Raw genomic sequence first — 11566 nt, forward strand, 5'->3', positions numbered from 1 at the left:
TGCTTCTACGCAACAGCTGTAAACATGCAAAAATAAATTCTTAGCAAGCAACAGATAAGAGAGAACTTCCTTAGCTGAATACGGGGTCAGTTACGGGAATGTTTTACTTAATCATGGACTATGAAAACAATGTTTTTGATAAATTTAAGAAGAAAATAAAGATANCTCTAGGGTAGGAAGTTTAAATTTCCCTAAAAAGAAACACTGAAGTGTTAAATAGGATCCGTGAATGATGCCTTATTTAGAGAGTCTTTGCAGATATAATTAAGTTGTGGTGAGGAGCTGGGAGCGGTGGCTCGTGTTTAATATCAAGTGCTAGTGAAGCAAAGGCAGAACGTCGCTGTCGTCAGCTTGGGCTACACAGTAAGTTTCAGGCCAGTGTGGGCTATACTGTGAGACCCTGTTTCAAAACACAAAGCAGGGCAAGTGAGAGACCTTAAACGTACTCGCTTTCCAAGCCTGATGACGTGAATTCAATCCCTGGAAGCTATGTAGATGTCAAAGGTGAGAACAGACTCCACNAAGTCATCATTTAGTCTTCACACTTGTATGGTGGCTCATGTGTTATGCATATGTGTGTATGTATGTACACAGACACATTATAAGGATCCAAATTTGGCTTCTCAGGTTAGTGGGCATCTTTAACCTCAGTACTGGCGATGCTCAGAGAACAGTAGATTCCAGAGTACTGTTAGATGCACAGACAACCTAGGTGTATGTTCAGTGATAGGCTGTGTCTCAAAAAACAAGACAGAGAGGCTGGAGAGATGACATTTGTTGCTTTTGCAGAGGGCTCAGCACCCACACTGTGCTCATAACCATCTGATTTCTGTAAGAGTCACTGTAGCTTTTATGTATATATCAGTCACACACACACACACACACACACACACACACACACACACACACACACACACACACACACACACACACACACACACACACACACACACACACACACACACACACATATATATATATATATATATATATGCCTGCACTCACATATGAACATGAATGCATACAGAATAAAACAAAGATACCTCTTGCTTCTTTCCTCATGCAATAAAAAACAAAAAGAGAAAATCCTATAAATCTTGGAAACATCAAAGCTACCATCATTCAGCTAAGAAAATTCTAATTTATAGAATTAATGTTTGAATTCTTTAATGACCCTTGCAGGATTATCCAAAAAAGACAGTATTCTCACTTTCCATCCATATATATATGTGTGTATGCCATATATGACATATATATGGAAATTATCTATATGGATATATGTTTAAAAAACAGTCTCTTCAATTCTTTTCCTTATTTTTTCTTTTGTGTATAAATTCTTTAAAAATCACGGAACATTGTTTCTGTCTTACATTTGTCAGTGAAGAGGAGAAATCCTGATAATCATACAAGAAAACATTACCGTCTTCCTTCTCCTGCCTCTCCAGTTCTGAGATGCCAAGCACGCACCTCGATGCCAAGTTCTGGGCATTGAACTCAGGTCCTCATGCTTGTGAGGCAAGCGGCTGACCAACTGAACTTCACTCTGGTCCAGACACAGCAAGCTTCTTCAGAGACCCCATTTTCCCCACCAGTCTCACTCCTTGGCCGGAGCATCTGACTTCNGATCCTGCCTGCNNCAATTATAGGTGAGGTATTCAAATGGACTCCTATTTGTTTCTGCATTTATTATTGGAACCCATCTGGAAAGAAAATCAAGTGGACTTTCTGAAGGGTTATCTTTGTCAACTTGACCCGGCATAGAATCACCTTTGTAGAGAGACTCAGTGAAGGACTGTCTAGATCAGGTTTGGTCTGTGGGGCTTCTCTATGGGGATTACCTTGATTGCTTTCGTTGACATTGAAAAACTCCACCTGGCAGTGGGCGGCACTGTTTCCTGGCGGTGGGGCCCTGGAATGTACAGGAACAGACAGAGTGAGTTGAGCTCCTCTCTGCTCTTGACTCTGAGTGTGCCCTGGCTCAGTGCTTCAAGTNCTGCTTGTGCGACGTCTCAGCAATGATAGGGTATAACCCGGATGTGTGAGCTGTAAACTCTTTTCTTTTCAGCTCTTGTTTTTTTGTCAAGAGATTTTATCACGGTGAAGGAAATGAAACTAGGATAGGATGTTCCTTTTTAGAGTCCCACCAAAAAACCTTTAGGTCTGTAGAGTAACTGTTGGGGGATGGAAGTCACAGAGCTCTCACGCAATCCATGTCCTGTCTGAAATACTCCCAGACTGGAAGATCTCCTATTGGAGTGTAGATAGTTTTAGTTTTTTCTTTTTAAAAAGATTTATTTTATTTCACTTTGGGCAGGAGACATAGCTCAGCGGTCAAGAGCACATACAGCTAGACATGCCGAATGTAGCTTACAGATGCCTGTGACTGTAGCTCTAGGGCATGTGACTCCACCTCTAGTTTCTGCAGACACCCACACGCATGTGATCATACCCACATGCAGACACAAAAGACACATACCCACAGACGAACACACAAACACAAATCACTTTGAAAGATTTAAAGTGTGTGCATGAGTGCTTGTGTTTGTGTGCATGTAAAGGCCGGGGTTGTAAGCGGGCTTCCCTAGAACTGGAGTTACAAGTAGGTGGTGACCTGACCAATACTGATGCGGATATTCACACACAACCATCGGACTGAGCCCAGGGACCCCAGTGGAAGAGCTAGGGAAAGGACTGAGGAGCTGAAGGGGATTGNGATCCTATAAGAAGAACAATATTAACTAACTGNACCACCCAGAACTCCCAGGGAGTAAACCACCAACCAAAGAGTATACATGGAGGGAGCCAGGACTCCAGATACATANGTAGCAGAGGATGGCCTTATCTGACATCAGTGGGAGGGGAGGGAGGCTTGATGCCCCAGTGTAGGGGGATGCTAGAGGGGTTTGGCGGGAGTGGGCGAATGGGTGAAGGAGCACCCTCATAGAGGCANAGGAGAAGGGGGAGAGGGACATGGGCTGGGGGAGTTGTGGAGGGATAACCAGGAAGGGGGAATATTTTTTGAAATGTAAACGAATAAATGATTAGTGAAAAAAAAATCAAGTGGGTGTGCACTTCCTGAAGTAGATGCTGGTAACTGAATAAGGAACCTCCACAAGAGCAGCAAGTGCTTTTACCCATGAGCCATCTCTACAGCTCCAGTAGATTCTTCTTCTAAGTGATGGGCTCAAATGGTCATAGAGCTACCACCCAAAGGCAGCTTCTACTGGGGGTTCTCTCTTGGTGTTGTAAATTCTATAGGATTGAACATACGTGTCTTTGCACATTCTCATCATTATACCACACAGAATTAGTTTTCAACTCAATAGCCTTTCATGAATCACCTAGTCACAAGGAGATTTAGAAAATTCTCCAGCAGGGTTATAAAACCAACTTGACAAGTAGGCTGTTGGGATATGCTAAAGATGCCCTAGGCAGAGTGGGAAACGGGGGGGGGGGAGGCTCTTTATTTTATATATTTTTTAAAAAGGATTTACTTTCATTTTAAAATTATGTGTATGTGTAAATATAGGTGGCCCCAGAGCCCAAAGAGGGCACAGGATCCCCTGGGGCTGGAGTTACTGGTGGTTGTGAGCTNATGGACATGGGTGAGGGACCCAAACTCAGATCCTGTAGCAAGTGCTTATCACCATGGAACCAATTTCCTAGCTCCCCAGGTTGGTTGAGTTTTAGTCTCTCCAGAGTGATTAATTGATCTGTTTGATTCCACATACTGAGACATTTGACACAGAAGCACATTTTCTCTTTAAAAGCTAAATAGAGGCCAAGAATTTGAAAGAGAGCAAGGAGAGGTATATGGGAGAGTTAAAAGAGAAGCGGGAAAATAATGAAGTTAGAGTATAGTCTCAAAAAATAAAAAAAAAATAAACAAATCAAAAGAAAAGGTCTAGGGTTGAGGAGATGGCTCAGTTGCTAAAGCACTTGCCGAGCAAACATAAAGACTTGAGTTTGGGTCCCTAATACCCAGGTAAAAGTCAGGTGATGCTGGAGCATGATGGAACACTAGAGTAAGCCCAACACTGGGGGTGCGGGGCAGAGATAGATGGAGTTATGAAGCTTATTGTCCAGCCATTCTAACTAGCTAGTGAGTGCCAGGTTCAGTGAAAGACCCTTCTCCATAAAGAAGATAGAGGGCAACCGAGAAAGACAACTGATTTTGACCTTTGGCCTACATATGCCCACATGCACACATCTATACAAAAATGGATATGCATTCACANACCACACACACAGATACATACATATACACCCTCACACACATATACACACATGCACATACAGAGCACACACTATATGTACACCACACACATTCACCCCCCCAGCATATGCACACACATATCACATAGCACACACACATACGTACATATACATACACCATACACAGGATGTACACAGCAATACACATACACATATAGCACATACACATAAATCCACACTATACACTTCTAGTGCATGTACACACAGCACACAGAACACATTAACATATGGGTCCGCACCCATCATCTGAAAGAAAAATTGCATAAGAGTGAATGGGTTAGAGAACTATGAGTGATGGACATTCATGAAAACATTCTGCAAATTTTGTTTGTGTTTTCTTAGCAGGAGAGCCCGAGACAAGTATCTGGATATCAGTAATTTATCTAAGAGGAGAGTGTACAACATACCAGTGGAAGTGGGAGAAAGTCAAGAGGACCAGGAAGGGAAGGGAAGGACNCCAGGACAAGAGCATGGGTAGGCTTGTGAGCAGTGTGCGGGGCAGCTAGGACTCAGATATTAAGTAAGAGCCCCTGAGAGGTACTGTGGCACGTGTCTCTGAGCTACGCTACATGTTGAAGGTTGACTTAAGTGAGACACAACTTAGTATTCAGTTCTAAATTCAAACTGTTTGTGGAGGACATTTTCTGTGGTCTGCCCCCGTGGAGGAAGGGGAAGTCTATCAAAAACGTGTTTTTCTTATGGCCTTGGAGATTGACAAAGTTCCGTCTCCACAGGCCTGGCTGGTGCTGGATGTGGATGAACATTCCAGGCTTTAATCACCTCTTTGTCTTTCTTGGTGCCTGGCCCCATGCTAAGATTTTCCGTTCTACACCAAGTCACCCATTGGCATAAACACAACAGTGGCCAATGCTATATGTATTGTAAATAAGAAAAAGAAACCCATCACTCATCACTTAGTAACATAGACAAAGACCCATTTTTTTTTGTTGTTGTTGTTTTTTAAAGATTTATTTATTTATTTATTATATGTAAGTACACTGTCGCTGTCTTCAGACACTCCAGAAGAGGAAGTCAGATCTCATTAAAGATGGTTGTGAGCCACCATGTGGTTGCTGGGATTTGAACTCAGGGCCTTCGGAAGAGCAGTCAGTGCTCTTAACTGCTGAGCCATCTCTCCAGCCCCAAGACCCGTGCTTTAATTATTTCATAAAAGAGAAGCAAGACTAGCAGAAGGACAGGCCCTAGAAAAGTAGGTCTAATAACAGCCACAGGTGACCTCATGGGGGTGCTATGGATCCTGAAGGATCNTGCATAGTTGTCCAATGCTGACCCAAACACGGCTCTATCTCATCACCAGGAAATCTGACCTCAGAGAAGGCAGGTGATACAGTGATCTAGACAGGAAGGGGCTAAGAGGAAAACTCCCAGCAGACGGAACACCATGTTCATCCTTGAATGAAGATTTCAGGGAATGGTATGAAAGAGTGGGTGGAAATATATAAAAGCTGGAGAGGAGATGTGAAATTCTGTTTTTATTTTATTTTTTTTTTCATTTTTGTTTTTTTTATTTTGCTTTTTTGGTGCAGATGTGATCTCACAGTGGCTGAGGCTACACAAAATCTGGCATCCCAAGAGCCAGTTATGGATCAGGGGAGAACTCACAGGGTCCTTTCTCTCCCTGTTAAATTATTGGCTACTGATGGATGTTAGGAGAGGGATAACCATGGCCTTCACTTGATAATGAGCCTACCAGACTCTGCTGGAGAGTTTGGAACCCATGGTCAGACAGATGGCCCTGGTTAAATTCAGTGGGTCAAGAACCAAACAAGAGGTCAGAAGTGGAGGAAAGAAGAGAGAAGAGAGGGATTCGGGATAGGTGAAGGATGGCAATAATCAGAATGTTTATTTATACTTATACATATATATGTATACAATTGTTAATGAGCAAATTCAGTAAAAATTATAAATCCTCCAAAAAATCTGGGAGGTCTATAACATTGAGGCTCACCATGTCCACCAAGGGGTAGAGATGGAGTCAGGGTATTAACACAATAATTTCAGATCAGGACTAGTAGATAAGGAATTGGTTCTCTTGTGCTTTTAGCTTATAGGTTGATCTCCTGAAATCAGAGAAGGGTCCCATAGAAAGGCATGCGGGGTAGATGAGTGAAAATTTAGTANGTGTGAGTACTCAGAATCACGCACATGGCAATCTGTGGTCTGAACTCAGAAAGGAAGACAGAGGAGATGAAAGGAACCCTGTTAAAGACCTGTATACACCTCATGTCTGTTCACTTCATTAAANGAAGGTGGACCAGAGCCACAACCACTAACCCAAAGAGAACCTGAGACCATGCAGACATCAGAAGACAATGGTCCAGGCAGGAGACAAGCTACCTGCCCAAGAAAAGTCTTACAGATCTTGTCAAGGTCTTNTCAATGGCCGCAGACAAAGTAGAATAAACTGGCATAGCTATGGGTGAAGTTCTGCCATCTGGCAGGGTTTGGGAACTGTGGAGATGGTGGAGGGAGTTGGCCATCACTTGCTAGGGCAGGGAGTTGCAAGCTTTTTGCAGATCCAGAATTTCTTGTTAGTACATTTGGTGTCATTCCAGCCGTCATCTCTGAACTCCGCACAGTCTTCCTCTCCCAGGTTGTTGGGTTCTCCTTTATTCCAATACTTCATGAAACTGCAAAGATAAGGAGGCATGAGGTTCTGTCTCAGAGTCTGTAAGCCGTGGGAAGCACAGTGAGCTGTGTTCCTCTGTGGCTTCTGCTGTAGTTCCTGTCTTAAGCCCCTGCCCTGGCTTCCCTCAGTTGAGATGGAGTGTGACCTGGGAGTTGTAAGAGGAGATAAACCCGTTCCTCCCCACACTGCTTTTGGTCATGGTGTTCACCACACCAATACAAGGCAAGCCAGGAAAGACAGCTCCTAGAACACACTAACACACTTTAAAACGCCTCCATCTATGCCTCCTTGACCCACATCATCTATTTCTTTCCTTGACACTTCAACCAAGGCCTTTGTGCAAATCTCCTGATCCCTCCACATCTAAAGGTCAGGTCCTTGGTCTCCTGCCTCATCAAGTGGTGATATAAATTCCTTCTCTTTGGACCTTTGAGTACAACAAGCTCTGGGCATATTCTTTTCTTTTTGTGGAGTGTGTGTGTGTGTGTGTGTGTGTGTGTGTGTGTGTACATATGCATGTGGGAGTAATAAAAACTTTAGCTATTGTGCCTCAGGACGTTCTCCACCTTGATTGGAATGTGCTATTTAGCTCAGCTGGCTGTCCAGCAAGCCCTAGGAAGCCTTCTGTTTCAGCTCTTCCAGTTCGTGGATTACAACTGGTGAGTTGTTCTNACATGAGTTCTGGACATGCCCTTTACCAATGAGCCATCTCCAAGTCTTGGATTTCATATATAGTCATTCCCATTTAATGTCCCTCTCTCGACAAGCCTTTCCTGAGGTCCTAATGATGAGATCTCAGGCACCTGCCACCCTATCTGGACTTCCTTTTCTTCATGTCACTCAGTAAATGTTCCAAGCTCTAATGCCTCGATGACCAGAGGGANGGGATGAGTCCCAGGGATACCTCAGGTCGGAGCTTCATCACACTCTGTAGGGTGTTCCCTTCTTCTAGTACTTACCTGAGAGTCAGAGGTGAACCATCTACCCAGTACCATGTAGATTCCTTGCTCATGTCAATGAGCCCCATCCAAGTGTAGCCTCTCTTCTTAGAAGTTTGTTGTAGAAAGTTCTAGAAACATAGAAGAGGAAGAGTCAGGAGGGAGCTCTACCTCCCTCTTTTAACCAGTGTTTCCCTAAACTCTTGGTGGGAAGTTCTGCCTATAATCTGATGTTTAGCTTTATACCTTATAAGGCCANGAACGCCATGAGTTCTGGGTATTTCTAATCTGTGTGCTGTGGGCAGATGTGTTCTTTCTAGCATATAGTATGTGCACACTTGGTAATGTCATAATCTTGTCTGTCTGAAAGTTACGTATATGTCCACATGAATTTACTCATCACTGGGATTGGTTGGCTGCACCAGATCAAACAAGCTAATGATTATTGAGTGTGTTGGTGACCTCTGTTCAGCCTGAATTGTCTCACTGGTGCTTAAAATCTGCAAGGCTGGTACTATTTATACTAGGGGAATTAGCAAAAGACATACATCAGGATTTCTTTTAAACCAACAGAGGAAGTTGTTAAGTGCTGGCCATATATTTTAAGTCTTCCTTCCAAAGCATCAACCACATTAAAACTATGGTAGCGAGAATGAGGAGATGGCTGAGTCAATTAAGTGTGTGCCACACAAGCCTGAGGACTNGAGTCTGACCCCTAGCAAGCATGTGAAAAAGCCAGCTGTGATGGTAGACATTTGTAATTCCAGCCTAGGGGAGCCAGAGACGGGAGGCTCCCTGAGTCTTGTTGGCCAGTCAGCTTAGCCTAAATGGCGAGCTCCAGGTTAATGAGAGACCATACCTTAAAGAAACAGTGGACAGCATCTGAGGGATAACACTCAAGGCTGACTTCTGGCTGGCACAGGCACACAGATGCACCTACACTTGAATGTGCAAGTGCACATGCATATGTGTACATCAGAGGACAACTTTAGATACGGACACTCACCTTCTACCTTTTTGAGACAGGGTCTCTTGTTATTTCTGTGTATGCCATGAGAAATGTCCATCAGCTTTCATGGTACCTTTTTCCCCTACCTCCCATTTTACCATAGGAACATTGGGATCACAGATGTGTTTCCTTATGCTGGGATTTGTGTGGGTTTGTGGAGTCCAAACTCAGGTCCTCATGTTTGCTGGCAAGTGCTTTACTCACTAAGCCTCCTCTCCCACCCTAAAGTGCCTTTTTGCAAGTGCTCTGGTCTCATTCATAACCTTCTTATTTTCCCTATTCAGGCAAGCAACCTCTTTTCCAGAACATTGTATCCAACCAAATACCTCTCCTCCCTTTAGTCAGTGGCCTTGATGTATCCTCAGCTGAGGACTGGGCCTCACCAGGCATACCTGCTCTTCATCACTCTTGATGACCACAAGTTGAGCCCCTACATTGTGGCAGGCAGTGGCAGAATCATTCCAGGACTTCTGGGCCACTGAGAAGAAGTAGCAGTTTCCTTGGAAGTGCGTCCAGTCCCAGGGGCAGGAGCGACATAGGCGATCTGTTGGGGAGGTCAGGTCANGTTAGGATGGACCCATCTTCAACCGTCAANCCCTTCAGAATAAGCCCCTCCCTTGACACAACACGTCCCTTACTCCACTTCTTGAGTTCCATCTATACCCAGGAGAACCCAGGGGTACTAGCCTGATCCTTTCCAGACTGGAGGAAGTTTGGTCTTAGAGCTCGGAATTAAACAAGGAGGCTGGTTTAACTGAGTACCTACCATGTGCATACTCCTGTGAACACCAAGCACCTAGTGTGTGCACAATCTCTGTGAACACTGAGTGTCTAACATGTGCTTACCCCTGTGAAGTTTGAGAGCTTACTTTGAACATACTCTTGTGAACATTGAGTGCCTATTCTGTCCAGGCCCCTGTGACTACTGAGTGCTTATTTTGTATATAATCCCTATGAATACTGACTGCCTATTGTGTACATGGACTGTGGTCAAACACTAGTGAGATGCCTTCCTCAGTATTACCCCACAAATCCATCCCACAGGTGAGGAACATGAGGCTTAGTGAAGAGGAGTTATTTAAACAAAGTGACTCTCTGTGTAAACCGTTTCAGTGTGTGAGATCCTTCACTTCCAGTCACTCACCTACTCCAGCCTTCAACNGGGTCAGTTCCTGGTAGACATTCTTCTGATTGGACTCCTCCTGTCCCTGAGAACTCGGTATTTTGTAGACTGGGCCAAGAAAAAAAAAATAGCCACTGCAGTTATTAAATGCTTACTGTGTTTTTGGTTTACACTGGGCCCCCAGGACCAAGATANCCTTTGTCCTCCCCCCTTTCCCACCTCCTTCTTCTCCTCCCCTCCTCATTCCTCCCTCCCCCCCTCTCATATAGTTCAGGCTACATCAACATTTTTATGTAGCTGCCTCTATGGACCTCTCCTGCCTCTGCTTCCTGAGTGNTGGGATTATAGGGATGNATCATTACACCCAGGTTTACGCAGTGCTCGGGATGAAGAACAGTATTTTGAGCTTGTGAGGTAAGCATTCTACCACTTGAACAATGTCTCCAGCCTAGTATCATTTTCAAAACCTAAGGTCTTACTCAGTCCTATTTGACGAGGAAGAGATCTAATAACCAAAGAAAACGGGATGTCTAAGGCAAGTGCAGNCAGTGTCTCTGTGCAGAACGCCTCTATTCAAAGGACCATGAAGACACAGTCCCAGTCAGTTGCTCCTCCCTTCTGGATCCCTTGGTTGAAGAGCCAGACCTAGGAGCCCCAAACGTCAATCCCGCCTGACCTTTGACAAGGATGACAACCAGCAGCACAGAGAAAACAGCGAGGAAGAGCACCTGCAGTGCCAAGGGGACATGGCTGTGGACCAGGCACCCTGTGGGAGAGAAGGATGAAGTTATAGCACCTCAGCATTCCTGACTCATTGTGGCCCCAGTCAAGCAATCCATCAGTCTCACTCCCAAGGTACAGGATTTCAGATCCTAGCTTCTACAGTTCCCAGAAGTCCAGGTCCCAGATTCAGGATCTGAGCTTCCAATTCTCTGAACATCAGTGGCCTGAGTCCCAACCTCCACCCCCCAATGCCCGCCCCGCCCCCAAGAAGCCAAGTTTATGTCTGGAGCTGACCACTCCATAGTCCCTCGACCTGTTTTACCTGTGAAGCTACTGAATCCAGAATTTGGTTGGAAGCCAAAGCCTTTGATGGAGTGCCTGGTGTGGCTGGATGTCAGCAGTTTCTCNTCTAAGTGAATAGAACGTCAGTCATATATAGGGTAGTCGGAGACAAGCNCTGCCCTNTTTGTGCCCCTTCCTCAAGCTCCCAGAGCACCAGCTCAGTCTCACCCAGAGAGCCAAGCTGCTTCGTCCCCATTTCCTTAGAATCACTCATGTTTCACAGCCACTTCTCAGTGCCAGAATCTGACAGAGATTACAGCTTTTATTTGCCACCTCCTTGAATCTTACTTAGGAAGAGAAATTGAGAAGTGAGTAATGGCACCGGAAGGGTGAGAGGGAGGGGAGCTGAGCATCTGACACACTAGGCAGGAGATACATTTTCCAGGAATTTCAGAGAGGGGTGAGAGGGCCTGGACTTCACAGCAGAAATAGCTGGTTCACTTCCAGTATGGTCAGCTCTGGAATGGCTTCTCTAAAAATCAGTCAAGTGACTTTTGGGTCTTTTT

General features: G+C 44.7%; 1 protein-coding gene across 2 annotated transcripts; it reads right to left on the reverse strand.

Annotated features, from left to right (window-relative positions):
* Window positions 1-6116: 6116 nt before the first annotated feature.
* LOC110336405 (CD209 antigen-like protein A) lies at window positions 6117-11352 on the reverse strand. 2 transcript variants are annotated; one of them, XM_021218945.1, is made up of 7 exons: window positions 11229-11352; window positions 11041-11127; window positions 10672-10761; window positions 10017-10103; window positions 9265-9416; window positions 7885-7994; window positions 6117-6926 (listed from the first exon to the last, which is right to left on the reverse strand). In XM_021218945.1, the coding sequence occupies exons 1-7, from the start codon at window positions 11272-11274 to the stop codon at window positions 6776-6778; spliced, it is 723 nt and encodes a 240-aa protein (XP_021074604.1). In that variant the 5' UTR covers window positions 11275-11352; the 3' UTR covers window positions 6117-6775. The 2 variants fall into 2 exon arrangements, with proteins under 2 accessions (XP_021074604.1, XP_021074605.1); XM_021218946.1 differs by lacking the exon at window positions 10017-10103 and having other exon boundaries at window positions 6631-6926; window positions 11229-11298.
* Between the last annotated feature and the right edge of the window lie 214 nt (window positions 11353-11566).

This window comes from Mus pahari, chromosome 19 (genome assembly GCF_900095145.1).
Source record: "Mus pahari chromosome 19, PAHARI_EIJ_v1.1, whole genome shotgun sequence".
Lineage (NCBI taxonomy): Eukaryota > Metazoa > Chordata > Mammalia > Rodentia > Muridae > Mus > Mus pahari.